A 25,263-nucleotide genomic window follows, 5' to 3' on the forward strand; every position below is an offset into this window, starting at 1 on the left:
TGTGGGACGTTCCCAGTGCACTGCTGTCTACCACATGTACCCGAGTCATCGTTCCTCCCCAGCCCTCCACAGCTGGTCAGCCAGACCACCTGCCTTCCCTCGGAACCGCCTCCCAGCCACCTTAGGGTGTCCCCAGACTAAAATCAGATCAGGTCCCCCTCCTGCTGAAAACCCTTCCGTGGCCCCCAATTGCCCTGTGGGAGGGAGGGGTCCCGCTGCCCAGCATAGCCTCTGGGCCTGTGTGGCGGGCCGCTGGCCTCTCCAGCCACATCACTCTCCCCACCCCTCACCTTGCACTTAAACCTCCTCCACCCGAGTGTTTCCCAAACTCTGCATGGATTCTTCCCTCTGTGCCTCTGCAAGCCTTCTTCCCCATTTGCTTGCCTGATGAAGACCTTCAAACCCAGTTCACGTCACCTCCCTCAAGCAGCCGTCTCTCACTCCCAACAGAATGAATCACTTCTAATAATACTCAATATCATGTAATTGTTGAGAACATGGACCCTGGAGAAAACTACCCTGGGTGTGAATCTCAGCCCTACCATTTACTAGCTGTGTGATCTTGAGCTAGTTACCTAACCTCTCTGTGGCTAAATTTTCTCATCCATAAATTGGGGGCTCTCAGAGTACCTACTTCACTGTGGGGATTGAGTGTGTTACTACATGTACCAGGCACGTGGTAAATGTGTACTATCTCTCCACTGGGTGTAAGTCTCCTGAGGGCCGAGGCTGAATCTGCTTTGCCTCCAACTTTTGTCCCTAGTGCCTGGCACAGTGCCTGGCACATAGTAGGTGCACATCAGATATCTGTCAATCGAATGAAGGGAAGCCGTGTTTACCTTCCTTGGAGAAAAGTCCATTCAGATCCTTTGTCTATTTTTTGGTTAAGTTGGGTTATGTGTCTTTTTATTGTTGAGTTGTAAGATTTCTTTATATAGTCTAGCTACAAGTCCCTTATCAGATATATGATGTGCACATTTCCCCCATTCTATGGGTTGTCTTTTCTTTTTTTTTTTTATAACTTTATTTATTTATTTTATTTATTTTTGGCTGCGTTGGGTCTTCGTTGCTGCGCGCGGGCTTTCTCTAGTTGTGGTGAGTGGGGGTTCCTCTTCGTTGTGGTGCGTGGGCTTCTCATTGTGGTGGCTTCCCTTGTTGTGGAGCACAGGCTCTAGGCGTGTGGGCTTCAGTAGTTGTGGCTCGCTGGCTCAGTAGCGGTGGCTCGGGGCTCTAGAGTGCAGGCTCAGTAGTTGTGGTGCACAGGCTTAGTTGCTCCACGGCATGTGGGATCTTCCCGGACCAGGGCTCAAACCCGTGTCCCCTGTGTTGGCAGGCGGATTTTTAACCACTGTGCTACCGGGGAAGCCCCTCTTTTCACTTTCTTGATGGTGTCCTTTGAAGCACAAAAGTTTTTCATTTTGATGACGTCTAGTTTATCTATGTTTTCTTTTGCTGTTTGTGCTTTTGATGTCATATCTCAGAATCCTTAGCCAAATCCAAGGTCATGAGCTTTACCCCTGTTTTCCTCTAAGAGTTTTACAGATCTTCGATCCATCTTGAGTTAATTTTTATATGTGGTGTGAAGTAAGGGCCCAACTTCATTCTTTTGTAGGTGGATATCCAGTTGTCTCAGCACTATTTGTTGAAAAAACTATTGCATGGTCTTGGTGCCCTTGTCAAAAATCAGTCGACCAGGGCTTCCCTGGTGGCGCAGTCGTTGGGAGTCTGCCTGCCAATGCAGGGGACGCGGGTTCGTGCCCCGGTCCGGGAGGGTCCCGCGTGCCTCGGAGCGGCTGGGCCCGTGGGCCGTGGTCGCTGGGCCTGCGCGTCCGGAGCCTGTGCTCTGCAGCGGGAGAGGCCACAGCAGTGAGAGGCCCGCGTGATGGAAAAAAAAAAAAAAAAATCAGTCGACCATACATAGATGTGTTTACTTCTGGACTCTCAAGTCTACTGCATTGATCTATATATCTGGAGAGCCACCTCCATCTCTAACAGTTTACCGTCTCTGCCCATCTGCTCTCAGCAGTCCTGGAGACTCCCACAGGAAATGTTGATGGGACATCCCACAGCCGAGCGCCATCTCCCGAATGGCCCCCCTGGAGTTAATCACTTTCCGCATCTGTCAGGGTGACCGCTGGGAGGACCCAGTGTGACCCGCCCTTGAGGGCATGTGGGGGAGGATGCCACGGAGACGTGCTTTCTCTCCCCTCACCTGCATGCCGGCACATCTCCTCCCAGAGCAGGTCCTGTTTGTGCTGAGGCCCAGCTCCTAATTGGGTGGATGCCCTTGATGCGGACCAGGTAGTTACCTAACCTCTCCTGGCACTAGAGGCATCTTCACCAGAACGGCGGCGTTGGGAGGGAGAGCCTGCATCAATGGGTCGGCACTAGGAGGCTAGAGAGGGCCATTAGCATCGCCAGGCTCTCATCCTAAGGTGGCTTCTGTCCCTGTTTCCTGTGTGTGTGTGGGGGGGGGCTTGATCCCCCTCCTTTCTGAGGGCTTGTTCCTTCTGGTTGGGGGACTTGTGTGCTTTAAGAGGTCGAGTGGCTCTTGGCCGGTATGTCCTTGGTGCAGGACTGTTGTCTCACATTGACTCTAGCCAGTGAATAAGACTCCCCAGGGCAGCCAGAGACCCTTGCGGAGTGGGATGGAGAGCTGGGAGGATGGCGCTCTGTGATACCACGGGGACATTCTAGCTTGCAGGGAGTTCCGGATTTATGGGTGCTTTAGTACAGCTCAGGCAGAGAACACAATTGAGCAGAGAATTGTAAAGTTGTTGAATTCTACAGGGCAGGGCTCTCTGTGAGCTGAGAGAAGCGGGGGTGCTTAGCTGGTAGGGTGCTGGCTCAGAAGGAGGAAGGGGCCACGTTATAGTAGAGAGGCCCATGGTATAGTGTGTCCCCTGCCCCTCCAGATCCCCTAAGGCTTTGGAGATGAATCTTCCTCAAGTGGCAGCCACTGCAGTGACATTATATTTGTTAGGGACCCAGGAGGGGAATCCACTTCTTCCTTCCTTAGATCCCTAGAAGCAGAACTGGGGGAGAGCAGAGATTTCTGTAGAGTTTGTGCCCATCTCCTCCCTCTTCAGCTGTTCTCCCTACTAGCCCGCCCCTGAGTGGGAGCAGAGCGGTGTGAGCTGGGTTGGAGCTGCTCACTGCCTTAGAATTGCATCAGCCCCGCCTGGCAGGCTGGAGCGGGAGCCTGTTGCTATGGTGACCACTAGGCTTCAAACCAGTGAGAAGGATGAGTTAGTTAGTCGCAGGGTGTGGTTTTCTTGTCTTGTGATGATGTCTTGTAATAGGCACACAGGGTCTGTATTCCCAGCCCTTCCATGGGGAGATGTGTCATCTGCTCAGGTGGGCATGATGGACAGCTGCTCCAGAAACTGTGTGGGCATTGACCAGGTTGGTTACGTGTGACAGAGGACACAATTGGCTCCCTTCTGCCTCATTCTGGCGGCAGTGGGTGATTTGACCAAGTAAACCAGATTCTGGGGGAAGGGAGGGGACCAGGATGCAACCTGTCACCCAGAACGGAAGGCTGCTCTGAATCCCAGCCAATGAAACCTGCCCAGGCTTCATCATGATTTTTTTTCAAAACCACCTGACAGAGCTCATCATCTTGCTAAAGATAACGGCTGCTTGGCCAAGCCAGCACCGTACTTATTAGTTCAGAGCTCTCCTCTCACATTTTGCCTGCAGTGGGAAAGGAGATAAAAAAGTCTACATTCCAGCCACATTGAGCACTTTCTGTGTGCCGAGCACTGCACTAGACACTGCCTCATCGTTTTTTCGTCTCCTTACCTCTGCACTCGGGAGCAGGTGATGCTGCCCCGGTTCTGAAGGGGAGCAAGCCCTGGGACCTGGAGAGTTTAAGTGACTTGCCCAAAGACTTAAACCTAAATCTTTGGGCTTTATGACTGGTGTTTCTTTGGATTCCAGATGCCCTTAGAAACAGGAATTCTTAGGATGTCCAGTAAAGAGACACACTGTACATCTTCTAGTGGAAAAATCTTGGCAGTGTCTCTCCCCAGAAAAAACACGGTTTCTATGTGGCGAATGGTTGACTGGAGCTATTTCTGATTTCTGAACGGGAAGAATGAGAGATGTGGGCGTTGCCTGCAGACAGGAAAACCTGGGAAGCAGTTGGTGAGGTCAGGGCAGGGCGTTGACAAAGCCCAGACTTGGTATAGAAACAGCCTGGGATTTCTGCCTGGGGCCCTCTACGGGTGCGGATCAATTGTCAGATGAGTTCTCAACAGAGAGGTGTCTGGTGAACTGGTCCAGGGTAAGATGTAGAACCGGAAGAGAACTAGGGCCTCAGCGAGAGCCTGGCAGTCATAAGATCTGACTTGCTGAGCTTACGAGGCATAGTAACGGCAGTCAGTTCTCAGATGGTGCCGTCACTCTTTGAAGTGCACTTTAGATATAATTACTCATTTCATTTTCACAGAATCCCTGGGAGTTTGGTTGCTATTATTCCATTTTGAAGATGAAACAGAGGCACAGAGAGGTTGAGTGACCTGCTCAAGGTAACACAGCTGGTAAGAGGTAGAGCTGGGGATTCAAGCCCAGGCAGTCTGACTCCAGAGCATGAGCTCTTGACCAAAATGTTCTACTGTCTCTGCTCGTACCTTCTGGAAAGATGATAGGGAGTTAGCTTGTATGACCCACGCTGAGGAGTGTGTATGTATGTGCACATACATGCACACACACACATACACCCTAATATACTGGCGGTGGGAAGGAAGGCTCGTGGCTGCACTTGTGAGCTTCTGTGTATTGATGGCTGTGCCCTGTGCACTTGCGGGGGCCCAGGGAGACCTGTACGTGCGTGTGATGCTCCTCCCTTCTTCCCTCCCTCCCTCCCTTTGTGTTTCCCCGGAGGCTGGGTGCTCTGCCCTCTCTGGTGTGGAGCTGTGGAGGACACTGCTGCAGACCTTGTGCCTGGATTGCTTGCCTAACTGTGTTGAAGGGCCCCGGGCTCCCAGGAAGGAGCTCAGATCTAGCGCTGAGAGTGGACAGGGGCCCCAGGAAGAGCGGGCAGGGAAAGTGGGAGCACAGTTGCCGTGTGTGTGGGGGCATTCTCTTGTGCCTCTTTTGGTGCTTGGGTCACCTGTCTGCTACCCACACAACATGCAGCTGCTTCCAGACAAAATGGGCTTCCTGTCTTCCCCAGGGCCAGGATTGTAGGGAGAAATAATTAAGATAATAATAAAAATAATGAACTCAACAATAACAGCAACTAACTTTATTTACTACATGGCAGGCACTGTTCTTAGTGCCTCTACTTGAACTAACTCACTTAACTGTCACAAAAGCTCTATGAAATAGTTTTATTATTAGTCGCTTCATTTTATAAAGGAGGACACTAAGGCACAGAGAGGTTAAGCAAGTTGCCCAAGGTCACACAGCTAAAACTGGGATTTGAATTCTGGTAGCCAGGCTGCAGAGCATATGAAAGCACAGTACACGACTGTGTCCTTTCATGCCTCCTAGGGGAAGCCTCCAGACCTTGTAACCCTTTTCTGCCCCCAGTTTAGAATCTTGTTTTTATTTTCCTGAGAGACTGGGTTGTGCTCACTTGCCTGCCCACAGGTCCTGTGTATGAGATGTGGCCTCTGACATCATCCAGTTTTTGTGGGAATTGTGCCCCTTCTCTCCTCTCATGCTCAGGTGCTCAGGCATGGAAGGGACGTTTCTAGGAGCTCTCCTGGGAGCAGGTAATTAACTTTGGCCATTGCTGCTCTGGCTTCATCCCGCTAGTCTGCCTGCACACAGGTGATTCAGTGTGAACACCTGGGGCAGGGCAGGTCCTGCCAGCCCTGGAGGGCCTGCTGCCTGTTTCTCTCCTGTCCTCTCTGACCTGTGGTCTACAGCCGCCCTTGTTATGAGAGCCGAGTTGAAACATCTCTTTTTCCTTTCCACCACTTGTGACCCCCAACCCCCCGTCTCCTGTCAGTCCCTGGGCCATGTCTGGTCCTGAGCTTGATTCTTGGAGGAGGCTGCCTTCCTGTGGGAGAAGGCTGGCATCTCTTGCTGCCAGGTGGGAGCTGTGTGGATCTGAGTAGAGGACTTGGGAGGTGACAGAGGGATAGGGGCAGAGCCAGGGAAAAGGGGTGACCTGGGGGAAGTTTCATATCCAGCCATGACCCCTGGGGGTTCTGCATGCTCCCCAAGACATTGCCTTTGCCACTGGAAGGTTGAACTTGGGGTGCCCAGGTGCTGCCTGATGGGGGAAGGAGTATTGGAATTGAAGCTGACAGATGCCTGGCAGCCCCTGCCTAGGGCAGAGCCAGGCTTGTCTTATGCCAGGAAGTTGGCAGCAAAACAGAAATGAGCTATGGAGGTGGAACCTGGCTTTGTTACTTAGAAGGTGACTCGAAATCTGTCTTTGGAAACTGATGGGTTCCAGGCCTAGTTCAGTCCCTGTCCCCCCCTGCTAATTCCCATGAAAGAGTTTCTCTGGTATTTCTCCTTCCCTATGTGCTTTTTTTGAAGTTATATTTTATTCTATTTTTAAAGTTGCGGTAAAATACATATAACATAAAATTTACCATCGTAATCATTTTCAAGTATGCAGTTCAGTGGCGTTGAGTACGTTCACATTTTTGGGCAGCCATCACCACCATCTACCACCAGAACTCTTTTCATCTTGAAAAACGGAAACTCTGCACCCATTAAACACTAACTCCCCCTTCTCTCCCTTCCCCCAGCCCCCTGGCAGCCATCATTCTACTTCCTGTCTCTGTGAATTTGACTACTCTAAGAACGTCATATAAGTGGAGTCATAACAGTCTTTCTGTGACTGCTTATTTCACTTAGTGTAATGTCCTCAAGGTTCATCCACATTGTAGCACATGCTAGAATTTCCTTTGTTTTTAGACTGAATAATATTCCATAGTATGTATATGCCACATTTTGTTTATCCATTCATCTATCAATGGACACTGGGGTTGCTTCCACCTTTTGGCTGCTGTGCATAATGCTGCAATGAACATGGGTGTTCCCTGTCTACTTTTGGGCTTACTTCACACATCAGCAATGGGCCATCCTTGGGGCTTGGTCAGGGATGGGCCCACTGACTTGGCCCCAGGAGAGTGGGTGGCTCACCAAGTTGACGGGGAAGGCTCGGCCCTCTGGTGTCTGCTTCTATCAAACACTAAGATGTCAGTGCTCCTGGCACCAACCTACTTGCTTGAGGACATTCCGGATTTCCTTCCCCTCTGCCTTCAGAAGAGGGTGCTGGATTCCTGGTTCTCTCATGGACAGGAGGAGGGCAGCGGTGGTTCGCCATGAGCCCAGCATGGGTGGCGTTAGGAGAAAGTGACTGTCAGGTGTTGGGAAGGGCACGTGGAGCCTCTCTGAGAGTGGGGTGGCCAGGTGACCCCACATGAAGGAGCTGGAGGGCAGGCTGGTAATGCCAGGGAAGAAGCTTAATGCTGAAATCCCCATGACTGAGCACAAGCAAGGTTTGCTACTTGCTCACCTGGTCCATGGCAAGTGAGGTGGGGCCTCTGCTCCACGTGGTCACTCAGGGACCCAACCTAATAGAGGCTGCACCATCTGGAACCCAAGGCCTTCAAGGTCACTGCCGCAGGGGAAGAAGGAGAGGGAGAATTGTGCGTGAGGGCTGACCAGAACAGTGGGAGTCAGGGGCGTCAGGGCCTTAAGGAGGTGAGTGTGTCTGTATATGTGTGTGTGTATGTGTGCATATGTGTGTGCTCCTCTGTGTGTACGTGTGTGCACACGTGCGTGTCGGCAAAGAGAAGAAACGAGCTGGTGGGGGGAACCCCATTGCCCTTCCCCAGCTTAGCCCTCACCTGGCTTTGCACCACGCAGAGGAAAGGTGGCTTTGGTGTTTAAGGAAGAGGCCATTGACTTGGGGAGTTCCTCTCATCTCCCCTCAGTGGGTGACAAAGCTGGAACAGGCGAAACCACTGGCACTCTGGAGCCAAGGGGAAGGGAGAAGGACGTGAGTTTTGGAGGCACCCTCTTATGGCCCTGGGCAATCACAGAAATTTTTTAAGGTCTAGGGAGACTCTGAGTGGATGGCCAGCAGCTTGAGCTGAATGCCAGCGAGCCTGGCCTCCTGGCAGCAATGGACAGAGGTGCAGGGTGTTTCTGTGGGTGTATGGGTGAGGGTGTATAAGCTTGTGCAGGTTGGGAATGTGTTGGCTGATTCTGAAGGTGGGGGTGGGGAGCCTGGAGCCACCAGGCTCTGGGATTGAAGGGAGCCCCTGATGTAACAGGGGGGATCATAGATTCTGATCCTGGCTGCCACAAATGTGCAAGGCCCTTTGAGAGTCTTACTGGCCTCTCTGGACCTTGTATTATATGTTTGTTCTATGAACTGCCCCTGCCTTTTCTCAGCACTAGATTGAGAGTCATTTAATTTTTCACAAATACCCCAAGGACTCATGAAACCATATATGGGAGAGGGGCTCTGAGGCCAGTGATAAGTGGGATTGGATCCAAAGGTCATTGTCATAATGGTCCTTTGATTCCTCCTCCTCCATTGCCTCCTGGCTGCTCCCACTTCTCCCCCTTGAGGGCCCAGCTGCATTTCCCACCAGCAAGCGGGGAGAGGGGAGGAAGAACAGAGCCTTAAATCAAATCAGTCCAGGATCATTACTTGTTATCAATTCATGACAGTTTGGAGGGGAAGCAGGAGGCAAGTTAAAGCTGTTAACTCTATCAAAGGTTAGAACTCCTATAGGATTTGTCAGTGACCTCCTGGCCCCAGACCCTAAGTAATTGAATTGGCTATTATGGGAAGAGATTAGAGGATTTTTAAGCGATTGTGTCAGCCAGTCGGCAGTTATCCAGCATCCACTGTGTGTGAACACTGTGCCGAGTGCCACGAATAATATGAAGAAAATAGAAGTGGGCCAGCCTGGGACGTCCCTTGTGGCGCCGTGGATTGGACTTTGTGCTCCCAATGCAGGGGGCCCGGGTTCGATCCCTGGTCAGGGAACTAGATCCCACGTGCATGCCACAACTAAGGAGCCCGCCTGCCACAACTAAGACCTGGTGCAACCAAAAAAAAAAAAAAAAGGAGGGCCATCCTTGCCTTCCAGACTCCTGCCACCTAGTGGGGAAGCCAGAATATACCAAAGGCCAAATGAATATGCACTTGACTTTCTTTGTAGAGGATTTTTATTTTATTTTATTTTTTATTTTTTTGGTGTGATTGATTGACCACTGTACTGTTTGTGAAATACTCTTCTTGTCTGGTGTCTCTCATTGGTCTTCAGAGCAGCCCCATGGACTGGGCATGGCAGCTGCATCACCCTATTTTCCAGTGAGGAAGGAGAGGCTGTGTAGAGCTGGGACCAGAACCCAGTTCTATCTGACTTCTAGCCCGGGCTGCCGATCATTGGCTAGCAGAGGTGGGAGTGCTGACTGCTGCTTAGGGTCTGTTCCTGTCACTGTCTGGTACGTAATAACTTAGGAGATGTTTGTTGAATGACTATTGCTCATTTACACATGAAGTAAGTTTTCCTCCATTTGGTAAGGTCATCTGGTCATTCTGCACCATTATTCCCATATGTTTGGTGGACATATAACTGCATTTCCTAAGATCAATTAGGAATTTTAGGCCCCTCTGCCCAGGTGGGGAATTATGTCAAAGTACAACAAGCAATAGACTTGATCCAAAGAACAGGCTTTAAGTTGTGGCTCATTTGTTTATTAGCCAGGTGGCTGTGGATGAGACCCAGAACCTCTCTGAGCCTCAGTTTTCCCCTGTGTAAAATGGGGGAGTAATATCTACTCTGACAACCTCCCTGGGTTTTGAGAATGAAATGAGATCCTGGCTGTGGCCTTGATTTGTACACTGCAAAACACGGTGCAGATAATAGCGTTTCTCATCCATCTTTCTGAGCCTGGACACGGTGAAGCCTCTCTCCCTTCTCTGCCCAGGGCCAGTTGGCAGGCCTCCCATCCCTCGCCTGCCTCGTCTGCCCCAGCTACTGATGCCCAAAACCTACGACTCCTTTGCTTCAGGCTTTGGAGTCCTGGCTTTTCCTGGCGTCCGCGGCCTCTGCCTCCTTCCCCCGGGAGCCTGGAGGTGGAGGATCGGATCGTGTCTCCATGGCAACCAGAGAGTCCGAGCCGCACCCCCGCGGGGGGCCAGAGTCTGTTCCAAGCAGCGGGGGCGGAGCCAGAACTGAGCGTTCCAGCTACGCGGTAGCACCTCCGGGAACCAGCTACCGGGTCGCCTTTGCCGGGTCTTTCAGTTGCTCCTTTGCGGGGCTAGTGCCCCTGCTCCAGTCCTGCCGGAAGAGCTGGGGGTGAGGGTTAAGCCATCCTGCGGTCCAGGCGACTGCTGCAGGCCGAGTCTGAGGGCTCTGTGTGAATGGGACAGGGGCTGCCCTCCCTGCCTGCCCACGGTAAAGCCCTGTCTGTGCGCCTCCTTCACCTCGTCACCAGCAAACCTTCCAGTCCTTCAAGGCTTAAGTCACACCCTGCCTCTTAAAGTAACCTTTCCTGTGCTTCTCATAGAGCCTGGCAGATGGCTTCCTGGGGCTCTTTCAGAGTTTAGTTTCATTTGACTTTAGGGGCTGTGACCTCAGGGTCCTTGTCTGAAACTGGTGGTTCTCGGCCTTACAATACATTCGAATCACCTGGGGAGCTTTTAACAGCCCTGCTGCCCCAGCTAACCACACAAGCTAAATATGGATCTCTGGGGTTGGGAGCCAGACACCGGTCTCCCCAGGGGATTCGTGTGCAGGGAAGGTTGGAACTGGTGTCTTGAAGTTCAAATTTTTATTTATTTATTTGTTTGTTTTTGTTTTGGCTGCACTGTGGGGCTTGTGGGATCTTAATTCCTGGACCAGAGATTGAACCTGGGCCCACGGCAGTGGAAGCGCCGAGTCCTAACCACTGGACCGCCAGGGAATTCCCAACTTCAAATTTTAAACACTCCCATGGCCTGTGGTGCCTTGCTTGAAGCTAAGCCTACTGAACGTAGGCTGGCTGATGAACCGTTGGGTCCACTGATGAAGGAAAGCCTGCTAGGGCCTAGCCCGGTTGTATGTTTCCAAAGCTCTGGTTTGTTTTTGTTGTTGTTGTTTTGTTTTTCAAGGACTAGGAGATCTCTGAGGGCACTTACTGCTCAGGAAGAGGACTGGGGTGGTAATGATAATAGCTACTTGTTTATTTAGCACCTGCCCTGGACCAGGTGCCTTTCATTGCATTTACTTTTTGTTTTTGGTTGTTTTTTTTTTGCATTTATTTTTTGATGGGGACCCCACAAAAACTTCATGAGGTATAGGCATTATGTATTATCCCCATCTTACAGATGAGGAAACTGAGGCTCTGGAAGGTTAAATAGCTTTCCCAAGGTCCCATGGCTCTTAAGTGATAATACTGGGATTGGAACCTGAGTCTAACTCAAAGCCCGTGCCCTTGACCACTGCCCTGTCCTGGCTCCCAGCTCCCTCTTCCATCAGTTGTAGAGCAGGAGGTGCTGAGAAGGAGGTGGCTTGTCCCATTGGAAAGATGCTGGTCCCAGGATGCCTCACCTTGGTGCCATGCCACCACTGAGGGGCTCCCAAGGGGATCTCCGGGGTCAGCTGGGGTCACGGGGCCCTGAAAGTGTCCAGCCCTTTCTCCTCTTCCTTCAGCAACCTCTCCTGAGGACTGTTCTGCCCAGATGCTGTCCAAGTTCTTTAACCCCCATAATGTTTAATGTCTCACAACCAGCCTGTGACACGGGCATTGTTATTCTGTTTCGAAGATGAGAAACTGAAGTTTGGGGCAGCCAGAGCCAACCAGCTGACACTCCGCAGAGCAGTCCTCCCGATTCTGTGGCTCCAAGGCTCTGGACTCTGAGTCTGCCTTGGGGATCTTGGCTTCCCCCAGGTTGTTGGGGGAGAAGAGGCCAACTTCTGTAGCCCTGTGTGCCTCGAGCTGTGTGAAGGAGATGAGGGTCACTTTGTGTGCTTATCAGCCTCAGAACGGACCCGCCTGTTGAGAACAGCCAGTGTCCTGGCCCGCTGGGAATGTGTGGGGGAGTTAGAGGATCTGGGGGGAAATGGGCAGCTCTGTGCACCTTCCAGGGGAGGGGCCGACATTGGGAAAACACATGTGCACGGTTTCACAGCAGGATCAGTGCAGGCCTCAATCCAGTGCCCGACATCCAGGGGAGGTCTGAGCAGGGGACAGAATCATTTGCTGGGAGCTAGTGACAGGAGTGGCAAGTTGGAAGGACTGTACCCGTGCAGGAGGGACCTCAGCTTCAGCGACACCAGTCTGTTCATCAGTGCCCTGAAAAGAAGGGCGTGGTCCTGCCCGGGGTCTTTGCAGCTCTGTCCCCCTCAGTGGGAATGGCCTCTTCCTGCCCCTCTTCTCTCACTTCTGTCAAGGCACACTCAGACCCTTCGCCAAACGGCCCTCTCCTCCTCCAGACTTTGATGCAGGTTGTTCCTTCCACTCATGGGCCCTGAGAGCAACCTGCCCAGGTGGTTTTTTCTATTTGTACAGGTCCTACACATTATAATGGTTGAAACACAGGTCCCGGAGTCAGACTAGCTGGCTAGTCTGTTAAGTGCACTTAACAGCCTTTAAACCTTGGGCAAGTGACTTAATCCCCTATACCTTCACTTCCTCAACTGTAAATGAGAATCACAATGGTGGTACTTAAACTTGGTTTTTAAATTTTAAACAAAATTTGAGTGCACCAATGTTAAGCATACGGCTTAATGAACTCTTACGTACGTCTGCTCATGTTCCCACCCAGATCGAGATGTAGCACGTTTCCAGTAACCCAGAAAGTTCCCTCAAGCCCCTTCCCAGTCAATACCCACTGCCTCCTGCAGCCCACCCCCAGGTAGCCACTACTGTGAACTTCCATCGCTGTCTCTTAGTTTTGCCTGTTCTTGAACTTCATAGAGATGGAATCCTACCGCATGTGCTCCTTTGGGTCTGGTTTCTTTTGCTCAACACATGGTAAGATTCATCCATCATAGGGTTGCTTTGATGGTGAAATGAGGTAGTGCACAGCCCACGGCCCGGCCCAGTCACAGACGGCAGTGAGCATGCTAGGACCACACTGTGAGGTCCTGGAGGGGAGGACGGAGTCTGTGCCCTGTGGCTCTGTCCCCACCTGACACAGCGTGTGGCATACAGAGACTTCCGATGCTCTCTGAGGAAGTTTGATGCTGCTTTGGTGGGAAGGATGGGCAGGCCTGAGCTTCCCTCCACTGTTCTCCTAAGGTTCCCTCCACCCGCACTCCCATTGTCAGTTCTAGGGCAGAAAGTGGGTTTATCACCTAATATCAGCCTTTGTACCTCCCCTGCTGGGAGGGCAGGACCTTTCCGCACCTGGAACTTATCTTTATCCTGTACCCACAGTTTCTTAGAGTGTCTAAGAGGAGGTTGGAAAGAACCCGCAAACTTCCCTCAGCATCTGTTTTCAGGGATTGGGATACCAGGATGGATTCTTGGCTGTGTCCATCAGTCGTTGGCGATGGACAGTCTCAGGGGAGCGTTGTAAACAGCTTGACACCTGTGTGCCTCCAGCCACCCAGGCGCCCCTTCCCCGCCGCCTTGCGCCTCCCAGAGCTGAAGGTGGTAGAAGCGAGAGCTGGTCATTTGGGTTTGAACTTACCCCCACTGGCCAACTCTCCACATTGCCCCGAAAGAGCATGTTTGAGGTCTCCATGGTCTGTCACTGGTTGGTTCATATCCTTTCATCTGGCACAGACTCCATCACAGGCTTAGAATAGGTAGCCCTACATTCACATGTGGTCCCAATCTGGGCTGTTCTAGGCGATCTGGAGGTCACAGGATTCTCCCTGCATTGTAACTCAACAGAGGAACATACGCGTCCATCGGGAGAAATTATCCAAAGTTAGAGATGCTCGGCAACCATGTGGCTGGCAAGACCCCACTGCAGGAAATGGTCGAGATCAACCGTCTTCCCTGGGTCCTACCTAACTCTTAGCTCAGCTCACAAGGCCCTTGGTGTGCTGGTCTGTGCCCACTTCTCTGGTGCAATCTGCCCCTCACCCCCCTGCTCACTCAGTGTTCCAGCCAGGCTGGGCTATTTATAGTCCCCTAAAGCACTTTGTGCCTTTGCCAAGCCTCTTCTCATTGCCTGGAACTCTGCTCCTGTCCCCCATCTGCCTGGCAAGCACCCACACATCTCTCAAGATTCGATTAATTATATTAATAATAGCAGCTAAGATTTATTGGGTGCTTACTATGTGCTGAGTGCCTTGCGTGTGTTATCCGGCTTAATCCTTGCAGTAGCCCTGTGTACTCCATCTCTTTGTCGTCCTCTTTCACGGCCATTGGTTTAACCAATATCCATTTATAAGTGGCTGCCTTGTGCCAGCCACTCTTCTGAGCACAGAGGAGTGGGATGTGATTCAGCCTGGATTGGAACCTAAACTGTGTGACCCCAGGGTCCTTGCTCTTAGCCACAGTGATAAACCACCTTCCTTGGAGTATCACCCAAGCCCATCCAGCCATCCTCTCACCCCCACTGTTTCCTGCTCCCTCCTCTTTGCCTTGCCTGTGAGGTACTTCTGTCATAGCATCTTGGATGTTTTCATGCTTGTTGGACTGCCTTCCTCTACTGGGCTGTAAGGATTTCAGTTAGGAATGTGTTCATTTTATGTGGCAGAAAATCCAACATATAGGGGCTTATAGTTCCCATTTAGCAAGAAGTGAGGTAGGCTGTTTCTAGTGTGGCTCAGTAGCCCGGTAGCATCCGGGAAATGTCTGCGTTCTTTCATGATCATTTCCTCGTGGCAGCAGCATGACCACTGTAGCTCTGGTCATCACATCTGAGTTCAAGGTATAAAGTCCCTTTTTAATTATCAAAGCAAAGGCCTTGCCAGAGGCCTACACTTGCGTCTCATTGACCAAAAACTATGTCAAATGGCCACTCCTAGTTGTAAGAGAGGCAGAGAAAGTGGGTACTTTGCCAGGGACTGGGTTCATTGCCACCTCATATAAAACCAGCATAAGGTTAGCAGGGAAGGAGAGAAGATAGATATTGAGTAGGAGACAAGCAGTGTCTGCTAGTAACCTAGAGAGCAGAGACCATGTATTAATTGCTCCCAGATTCTCAGAATCTGAATGCTTTATAATTATTTTGTATTGTTGCCTTGCAGGCAACATACAGACGTTTTTTTTCAAACATAGTATACTGTACATACTATTATTCATTTCTTTTTCACTTAATAAGGTGATGTAAATCATCCAGGTAATTTTTAATGACTACATAGTAGTCCATCTTGGAGAAATATCATAATTTACCCAAGTCCCTATAATTAATCATGCCGCTTGTTTTTAATATTTCACAATCATAAACAGCCCTGTGATTAATAACCTTGTAACTTTATTTTTATGTACATTTATAATTAATTTCTTAGGACACAGTCTCAGATTATGCTGGGTTAAAAGCTGTACCAACTGTTAAAGCTTTTTTTTTTTTTTTTTTTTTTAATTTTATTTATTTATTTATTTATGGCTGTGTTGGGTCTTCATTTCTGTGCGAGGGCTTTCTCTAGTTGCGGCAAGTGGGGGCCACTCCTCATCGCGGTGCGCAGGCCTCTCACTATTGCGGCCTCTCTTGCTGCAGAGCACAGGCTCCAGACGCGCAGGCTCAGTAATTGTGGCTCACGGAGCTAGTTGCTCCACGGCATGTGGGATCTTCCCAGACCAGGGCTTGAACCCATGTCCCCTGCATTGGCAGGCAGATTCTCAACCACTGTGCCACCAGGGAAGCCCTGTTAAAGCTTTTGATACCAAGTTGACTCTAGAAAAGTTGTGCCAGTTCTACATATCCTCCAAGAGATTTTGAGAGTGCCTGTTCTCTTACAAGCTGGAGTATTTTCCTTGCTGATGTGATAGGAAAATTGCAAAAAATAGAGGTTTGCATTTTCTTTGATTACAGGTGAGGTTAATATTTAACATATATATGTTATATATATATTATATGCATATATATATATATATATATATACACACACACACACATTGGGCATTTGTAATTCTCTTTTTAATTTTCCATTCATTTCTCTAACTCATTTAGAAAGTTGAGGTATTCGTCTTTTTCTCATTGGATTGCAAAAGCGCTTTATATATTCAGGAGGCAAGGAGGTTCATAGGAGAAGGGTGGAACTGAGCTGGATTTGAAGGCTAAATAGGACTTCGCTGGGTGGTCAAAGGATGAGGAGGGTGTTCTAGGTATAGGAACAGCATGTGCAAAGGTCCAGAGGTGGGAAACTGTGTGTTTGGGGACTGTGTTAATTTCATAGGGCTGCCATTAAAAAAGTCATCACAGGGAGGCTCAAGAGGGAGGGGATATGGGGATATATGTATACATATAGCTGATTCACTTTGTTGTACAGCAGAAACTAACGCAACATTGTAAAGCAATTATATACTCCAATAAAGATATATATATATATTTTTTTTATGTTGGGGGTAGGAGTTTATTAATTAATTAATTTATTTTTGCTGTGTTGCGTCTTCGTTTCTGTGCGAGGACTTTCTCTAGTTGTGGCAAGCGGGGGCCACTCTTCATCTCAGTGCACGGGCCTCTCACTACCGCGGTCTCCCTTGTTGCGGAGCACAGGCTCCAGACGCGCAGGCTCAGCAGTTGTGGCTCACAGGCCTAGTTGCTCCGCGGCATGTGGGATCCTCCCACACCAGGGCTCAAACCCGTGTCCCCTGCATTAGCAGGCAGATTCTCAACCACTGTGCCACCAGGGAAGCCCCTAGATATTTTTAAAAATTAAAGTAAAAATAAAAAGTCATCACAGGGACTTCTCTGGTGGTCCGGTGGTTAAGACTCCGTGCTTCCACTGCAGAGGGCATGGGTTCGATCCCTGGTCAGGGAGCTAAGATCTGAGAAGCTGCGTGGCCAAAAAAACCCCCAAAATTTATTTTCTCACAGTCTGGAGGCCACAGTCCAAAATCAAGGTGCTGGCAGGGCCATGCTCCCTGCCAAGGCACTAGGGGGAGAATCCTTGCTTGCCTCTTCCAACTTCTGGTGGCTCCAGGCATCCCTTGGCTTTTGGCCAGATAACTCGGGTCTCTGCCTCCATCTTCACATGGGCTTCTTCTGTGTGTCTGTGTCTTCTCCGCTTCTGTTTCCTATAAAGACATGTCATCAGATTTGGGTCCCACTCAATTAAAGTAGGATCATCTCATCTAGAGATCCTCAACTTAATTACATCTACAAGGACCTTTTTCCTAAATAAGGTCACATTTATGGGTACCAAGGTTAGGATTTGGACATATATATTTTGGGGCTACTATCCAGACCCTTTCAGGGACCTACCTAGAAGATGTCTGATATTACAGGGCGGCAGAATACGACTCTGTAAAGGAAGAGTCAGGTGCTGACTGTGAAAGGCCTTGAGCCCGGGAGTTTGAAGTGAATGGGGAACTGTTGAATTTTGAACAGTGGGGAAACACGATCAGATTTGCAGTCTGGCAGTCACGGGGAGAGAGTGTTGGAATTGTCCTTGTAAGAGTTGGTGAGGGTGGGAAGGTGGATGGGGAGTGGGGATATTTCAGGGTGTAGGAGGTAAGGAGGAAGAGGGAGGAATCTGGCCCGACTCCTAGGTTTCCAACTTGAGTGATCTGGCAGACTAACTTCAGGAAAACCTTGGGTTTGAAGTTCCTGGGGGTGGAGATGTCCAGGAAACAATCAAAGAGATGGGTCTGCAGCCCAGACCTCTCCCTAGAATGTAAATAAAATTTGGGAGAGGGAGTAAAGTAGAGGTGACAGAAGCCTGGAGAACACCAATTTTTCCCCATCATTTTATTATGAAAAATTTCAAACATACCTAAAAGTTTAACGAATTGTATAGTGAACACCTGTGTACACACCATCTGGAGTCTATAATTATCATTTTTCTCCACTTGCTTTATCACACATCTGGCCATCCCTCTGGACATCATCAACCCATCTTGTTTTTTATGTACGTCAGAGTAAGTTGCAGACATCAACACATTTCACCTCGACACTTAAACATTCATGTCACTAACTAGAGTTAAATATTTAGTGAAATGCACAAATCTTTGGTGCAGTGTACTATTTGACAAAGTCAGTGAACACATCCGCCTGTGTACTCCAAATCCCTGTCAAGATACAGAACACTTCCATCACCCTAGAAAACTCCCTGTGCCCCTTACAGTCAATTCCTGTCCCTACCTGACCCCCAGAAGCAACCACAATTTTCATTTTTTTTCCAAGCATAAATTAAATTTGTCTGTTCTAAAACTTCACATAAGTGGAGCCATACAGGATGTGTTCTTTTGTCTGGCTTCTTTCACTTAGCATAATGCCTGTAAGAGTCATTTCTGTGTGTCTCAGTATTTTGTCCCTCTTACTGCTGAGCAGTATTCTATTGTAAGGATGTATAGGGAATACCAATTTTTAAGGGGTGGGTGGGGAAAGAGGATTCCACCAAGGAGACTAGAAGGAACAGTGAAGACTGTAGGAAAAGCACCCAGATAGAATGTCAAGGAAAACCATCTGGATCCGTTATAATTAGGTTTGACTGCATATAACGTAAAAACTAAATAACAGTGACTTAAATAACATAGGCATTTTTCTTCTCTCATATAAAAGAAGTCCAGAGGTAGACATTCCTGGGGTGGTATGTTGGCTCACTGTGCCATCACGGGCCCAGGCTCCTAGCTTTGTGCTCAGCTATATTCAGCACTGGCTTCTATCCTCAAGGTCCCCTCATGGCTCAGTATGGCTGCTGGAGCTCCAGCTCTCCTATCTGCTTTGCAAACTGGCAACAGAAGGAGGAAGCATGGAGAGAGGGGAAAAATACCTTCCAGTGAAAACAATTTCAGCAACTTTCTTCAAAGTTCCACACATATCCACTCAACATCTCATTGGCCAGAACTTCATCACATGGCCCACACCACTAGGAAAAGTAGCCTTTTAGCTAGCCACGGAGCACACTGCCACTCCAAAGATAGTGAGATTTCTGTGACTAGGAGGGGAAATGGATATTGGCTGTCAGCAACCTTCTCTGCCTTTTCTCTTTTGACACCTGCTGGCCAAGCCATGGTCCACTCAGCCTTCCTGTCTGTGGACCTGCACAGACTGAAGGCTGTGCTTGGCAGATTTCCACCCTCCTGAGTCCCCAGGGCTCCTGCTTTCTCAAAGGGTTGTTCCTCTGTCTTCTGTATCCCTTTTCCTGGTAGGATTCTCCGGGGTCTCTGGCTGGCTTCCCGGGCTGTCAGGGTCTCCTGGAGGTTGGAATGAAAGGGACAGTATCCAGGAACATTTGCAGAGAGCTCTGAGGGTAGTGTCCTCCACGCCCAGGCACCCCGCTGTTGTGGCTGGCAGCCCTCTCTCCCCTCCTTGGTCAGCCTCCCCTGACGAGGGCTGTAGAAGGAGATTTCCCTAGAAGATTAGTGAGATTCAGAGGGGGAAAGATGGCATTTGGAGACAGACTTGGATTCAGATCCTTTCTGTACAAATCTCTCTGAGACTCAGTGACTCTGCCTGTGAACTGGGGATCGTGAGAGCAGCCTCCCCGATGTGGCTAGGTTGAGATGTGGGGTCCAGGGGCACCACTCTGATAAAGATGAATTGGGCACACGTGGCGGAAGGCTGGCAGAGACCTTCCCACCCTGCTGTGACCCAGGCAGCGGCAGACTGTGCGGTAGAGTCAAGCCTCACCACTTTCCCTGTGGTCCCTTCTCCCCTTGCCCTTGGGAAATATCCTGAGAGTGAAGGCTCTGGTCCTGTGACCCCTGGGAATTGGTCAGTGTCCAGGAGAATCAGTGGGGCCTGCTGGAATCTGAACGGATGGCCAGGCCAGTGTTCATCAGAGTTCACATCCCCCGCTTGACTCTAGGCACTAACAGGGCAGCCTGGAGCCTCCTGGAGGAAAGACCGCAGGTTAACGGGGTGTTTCGTTCCCTCCTCGTGCTTCTCCGAAGTGAGTAGGTCTCACCAAACAGCCGGGCTCCCTCACAGTGCCAGACTCCGGCAGCCCGGATGCTGTGGTTCTTCTTCCTCCCTCCCAGGATCACTGGGGGCACTAGAGGGCCACACACTGTAGGAGTTCTGAGCTGGGACGCCAGGGGGGACACTCTGGAGGAAGTGATATCTGAGCAGATGATGGGACAGACCCAGCCAGGGGTGGAGGTGGGGGAGGGTCCCTCACACAGCTGTAGGAGAGACCCCCATTGGTGGGGTGAAGATAGCAGAGTCGGCTTACCCCCACCTGCTCCTGAGACAGAAGCCCTGTGTCCTCCTGGCAGTGGGTCCTGTTTCCTGGGTGCCTGGCACACACACGTCCCAGTGTCTGGATGGCTAGGTCCTGTGGTTCTTCACGTGCACGCCTGTCCTGGGGAGAAAAATAATAGCTCACGTCCCTGACAGCTTAATGGGCCGTCAGCACGGGACTGGAGAGGAAGTCGGCAGGAACAGGTGCAGCGAGGCTGGGGGACGCTCTCGGCTGCCAAAGGGGCAGATTGGACTGAGTGTGGCCGTGGCCGGGCGCCCTGGTGACCCGTTGACACCATTCTCAGGCTGCCGGCGGCCCCGGGGGCTGGTGTGTTGTGACAGGAGGAGGAGCCAGGGCCCCGCTGAGAACTTGGCTCAAGCCTCAGACCTGAGAGGGACAGTGCATTCCTCTGCCCATTCACTCACTCCACACATGTTCCCAAGATCCTGACCCATGTGGGCCGTGGCTGCTGGGCACACAGCGATGGCTGTCACCCAGTTCCCACTCCAGGTGCTCAGGGACGAATGGACAGGATCACTGGGGGCACTAGAGGGCCATGCACTGTAGGAGTTCTGAGCTGGGACGCTGGGGGCAGGGTAGGGGTGGGGGACACTGTGGAGGAAGTGATAGCAGATGATGGGACAGACCCAGCCAGGGGTGGAGGTGGGGGAGGGTCCCTCACACAGCTGTAGGAGAGACCCGCACTGGTGGGGTGTGATGGGGGCCTTTCTGAGATGCTGCCTTGCGCCCCCATGGACCCGGCCTGCGGTCCAGGAAGGGGGTGTCTGGGCGGGGGCTCTGGCCCCCGAGTGGTGCTGGCAGCGCCGATGGGGTTAACGGCAGCTTGACTTCCCTGTGGCTGTTTCTTCCTTCCTTTTCCCAAGGAATCCTACATTGAAATTACAGAAATAAGTTCCGGCTTTTGAGAAGTCTGCTCTGCAACCGCATCCCTGCCAGGCCCGGCCGTCTTCTCGCCCATGCTCTGCCAGCCTTGGGCTCTGACCTTTGCGGAGCCTTGTTCGAGGGGTGAGGGCTCCCTCGGGTGCCGTTCCTCAGCCCCCACCCCGAACCCTGCTCTGCCCCCCGATCCAGGGATGGGGCTCAGTGTACAAATGGTACCCAAAGAGGAGGGGCGCAGGAAGTGACATCGCTCGGCCCGCCCGCACCTCCTTATTCCCTATAAAAAGCAAAATGGTGACTCAGAGAGGAGAGTTGGAAGCGTCCTGCCGCCTGCTCCCACTGTTAATTTTTAGACTTGGAATTAGGCAGGAGGCAAAGGAAACAGCGGCTCGAAATACGCGACTGACATGCTATTAAGCCGGTGGCAACAGCGGAGCCACTCCCCGTCGACTCCCAGCGGCCCCTGAACCGCAGCGCCTGGTGCCTGCTGGCGCTCCGGGCCGCGCAGCCCTGCCCGGGCTGGGCGTGGATGGTGCGGCCCCGGGCATGGCAGCTGGGGACCGCCGCTGGCGCCCACTGCGCTACCAGTCCCTGGCAGCCCTCGTGGAGGACTCTCAGTGGCCTTTCTTGTTCCTTGTCTCAGACTTCAGCTACGGGGCAGACGACTACGACGGAGAGGGGAATGAAGAGCAGAAGGGGCCCCCGGAGGGCTCGGAGACCATGCCGTACATCGATGAGTCGCCCACCATGTCGCCCCAGCTCAGTGCCCGGAACCAGGGTGGCGGGGACAGCATCTCCCCCACCCCACCTGAGGGGCTGGCACCTGGGGTAGGTACACCTGCTTTTCCTTCTGGGTTTGGGAAGAGGGGGCTTTTGGGGAGGGGGGTAGGCAGGCATGGGTGTCGTGGGCCACGCTCTGCTTGGAGCGCTACTGGGGTGCAGGACTCGGGAAATTTGGGCTTGCTCTTGGTGCCCTCATCATCTCATTCCGGTCCTGGGCCTCTCAGATTAGCCCCCGCCCCCCACCTGCTGCTCTCTCTGCCACTGCTGCACCTACCCCTGCCTCTTCTACCAGCCATCTGCTCCCCCTGCCTCCTGGACACCTCACTTCCTCTTTCAGCTTTCTCTCTCAGTTCTTCTCTAGCAGGATGGGACCTTGCGGGAGGGAACAGGCTCTCCTCTCTGGGCCCGAGCTGGGCAGTGGCTGCATATGTGAGTTGTGGGCTATAAATGCACAGGTCCCAGCTCAGCAAACCAAGGCTGGCCTCGGCACCGCCAGTGGGGGGACCCAGGGCCCCGTGCAGCCCTCCTCTGTTGACTCTGGAAGGGAATGAGCCGTAATGGTGTCCACCTCTCCTCTTGTCCACCGATGAGAGCTCTGCTCCAAAGAGAAGCATTTTACAAGCAATATTGAGGATGTGCTCTGAGACAGGCGGAGGGATAGAGATGCGAGGAGGTTTGCAATCCTTGTAATTAATGCTGTTCCTGGGCCCAGAGACCAGCTCTGTCCGTGCTCAGCTTGTGCGAGTGTGTCTGAGACACAAGAGCAAGTGAGACAGAGGGATTCCTGGGGACTATTTTTCAGAAATTGGGAAGAATCAAATTTCTTCTTGGGTGGGGGGCGGGGGGGGGCTTGGATTGCTTGGTCCTGCTTGGTAGGGGGCTTGTCCAGGTGTGTTTTGTAGGGGGGTCCCCTTTCTTCCCTCTAATACTCTCGAGGAGCAGTCACTAGGTTGCTGCGAGTTACTTGTTTCCCTCCTGCAGGGCCCAGCATACCCCCACTCCAGCCAGGGGGCTGCCTGGACCCTACCATTTCTTGCGAACCCCCTGCTTCCTTCCCTCCCAGCCTCCTCGGCCACCCTCCACTCCTGCGTAGAGCTCTCACCCCCTCTTCACACAGCCGGGTGGCTGTTATAGCCTTTGGCAACAAGGGCCTTGGCAACCGGCTTCCCACTTGGGGGAAGCCACATTGTTGCCATGGCAACAGAAGCCTAGGCAGAGCTTATCAGCTGCCAGGCAGTGCAAGTTTGGGAAGGGATGGTGGGGGCAGGTGGGAGGTGGAAGTGATGGACAAGGGCGTCGATCAGGTTCAGGCCCCCCACAGCTGACATTCTGGGGTATTGTCCAGTCGTCCTAAGGAAGGGTGGCAGGTGAGAGACAGCCATCTTGGACCTGCGGGGCAGGATTCTTGCTACTGATGGAGGAGAGGGTGCTCTGGGACCTGAACTGACTCTAACCAGGGGAAGCAAAGTGACAGCTCTTGCTTCCCGTCTCTGCCTTTAGGTCTCTGACCACAACAGGGCTTAGAGACATCCCCCTCCCATCCCGGAGACTCAGCTATTACCCCTGTGAGCTGGTGCAGAAAGAGTCACTGTAGGACTCAACACAGCACCAGGAATCCTGGCTGAGAGTTGAGAACGTGTGGCCAGATTAGAGCCACTTGCTGAAGAGAAAAGCCATTTATTTCCCTTTCTCCTCTGCCTTCCTCCTTGCTTCCTGTCCTGTCTCCTTCCCTCATCACATGACCACCTTGCTGGAGTGCTTTTCCACCGACTTTTAGATTCCCTGGTGAAAGGTACTCAGGTGCTTTCTCTAGTGAAACAGGTCACAGGCATAACAGGGAGATGCCCCCACCTGGAGCTCTGAGGCTTCGGGGCAGGGACTTCCTTTACTACGATGCTGCCCATTTTGCTTGGTGACTCACAAGGGAAGAGCTTGGTTTGAGGACTTTGAAATCCAAGAGATGCTACAGTGACAACTGGCCAAAGTGCTTGCGAACCCCAGGATTAATTTTTGCACCATTGGCTAGAAATTATACACGGTAGGGGTGGGGAGCATTAATCTAATTTGGGGATCCTAGCAAAGATTCCAGCCCAGTGTACCCGCTGCCTGCCTACCTTCCCTCCTGAGTTGCATTTCTGCCCTCTCTGCTGTGTCACTGGCCCCATCTAGTGGACTCAGCAAGTATTGCTGTGTACATTGGGGTGCTGGAGAGAGTTGACACACCTCTTCCGGAGTACTTGAGGGCTGTTTCAGTTTTTTTTTAAAAAAAAAAAAAAAGGAAAGAAAAAGAAAGCCAAGGTTTCTGCTACTTGGCTCTGCTCATTTGACCAGGCAGGTCCCCTCCCTGCCAGGCTTCCTGTTGGGGCGTTGGGAACCAAGGGGACTTTTGGACCAAATCAGATGATTGTTCTAGATATTCAGATATCTACCCTCTGGCAGCCGGACATTCCACACCCAAATGTGCGTCCAACTTGTTCCTGGAAGCCCAAGGTTTGGTCTTTATATTAGGGTTCTCCAGAGAAACAGAACCATTAGGATACAGAGAGAGAAGGATTGATTTATTATAAGGAATTGTCTCACTAGATTATGGAGGCTGAAAGGTCCCAAGATCTGCAGTCAGCAAGCTAGAGACCCGGGAGAACTGACAGTATAGTTAGTTCCAGACTGAGTCCAAAGGCTGGAGAATCAGGAGAGTTGATGGTGTAAGCTCTAGTCCGTATTGAGTCCAAAGGCAGGAGAAGACCTATGTCCCAGCTCAAAGACAGGCAGAGAGAGTGAATTCTCCCTTATTTAGCCTTTTTGTTCTATCCAGACCTTCAACTGATTAGATGAGGCCCACCCACATTGGGAAGGCAACCTGCTTTACTCAGTCAACTGATTCAAGTGTTAATCTCATCCAGAAACACCCTCACAGACACACCCAGAATAACGTGTGGCCAAACGTCTAGGTATCTGTGGCCCCGTCAGGTTGATGCATAAAACTAGCCCTCACGGTCTTACTCTCCCAGCAGCTCAGAGAACATGCTCAGGGACATGAGCTTTGCATAGATGAACATGTTCTGCTCTCTAGCTGTGGGACTCTGGATCAGTGTCATAACCCCTCTGAGCCTCAGTTTCCTCATCTCTAAATAGGACTAACCACCTGAAGGGTTGTTGAGAGGACGGACTGGGATAGCTCAGGTGAGGCCTGCAGCACTGGGCCTGGCTCACTGTGGGTCCTCAGTCCTTGGCGCCCAGGGCCCACGAGACTCTCCTCACCAGCCATTAGAGGGGTGGGGAGCCCAGAGCACTGCGAGGACCTGGTCTAATGAAATATTTGCTGGACAACAACTGAATCTGCTTTTGCAACCTC

The 25,263-nt window shown here is 51.4% G+C and overlaps 1 protein-coding gene across 2 annotated transcripts in view; it reads left to right on the top strand.

The window, feature by feature from the left end:
* The window catches only part of ABR (ABR activator of RhoGEF and GTPase), a 178,262-nt gene that overhangs the window by 63,590 nt on the left and 89,409 nt on the right, over positions 1–25,263 (top strand). For both annotated transcript variants that reach the window (XM_065897140.1, XM_065897141.1), the window contains one exon: positions 21,772–21,956. In XM_065897140.1, coding sequence (XP_065753212.1) covers positions 21,772–21,956 — 185 coding nt within the window. The remainder of the gene's footprint in view (positions 1–21,771; positions 21,957–25,263) is intronic.

The sequence above is a fragment of the Phocoena phocoena genome, chromosome 19 (genome assembly GCF_963924675.1).
Source record: "Phocoena phocoena chromosome 19, mPhoPho1.1, whole genome shotgun sequence".
Lineage (NCBI taxonomy): Eukaryota > Metazoa > Chordata > Mammalia > Artiodactyla > Phocoenidae > Phocoena > Phocoena phocoena.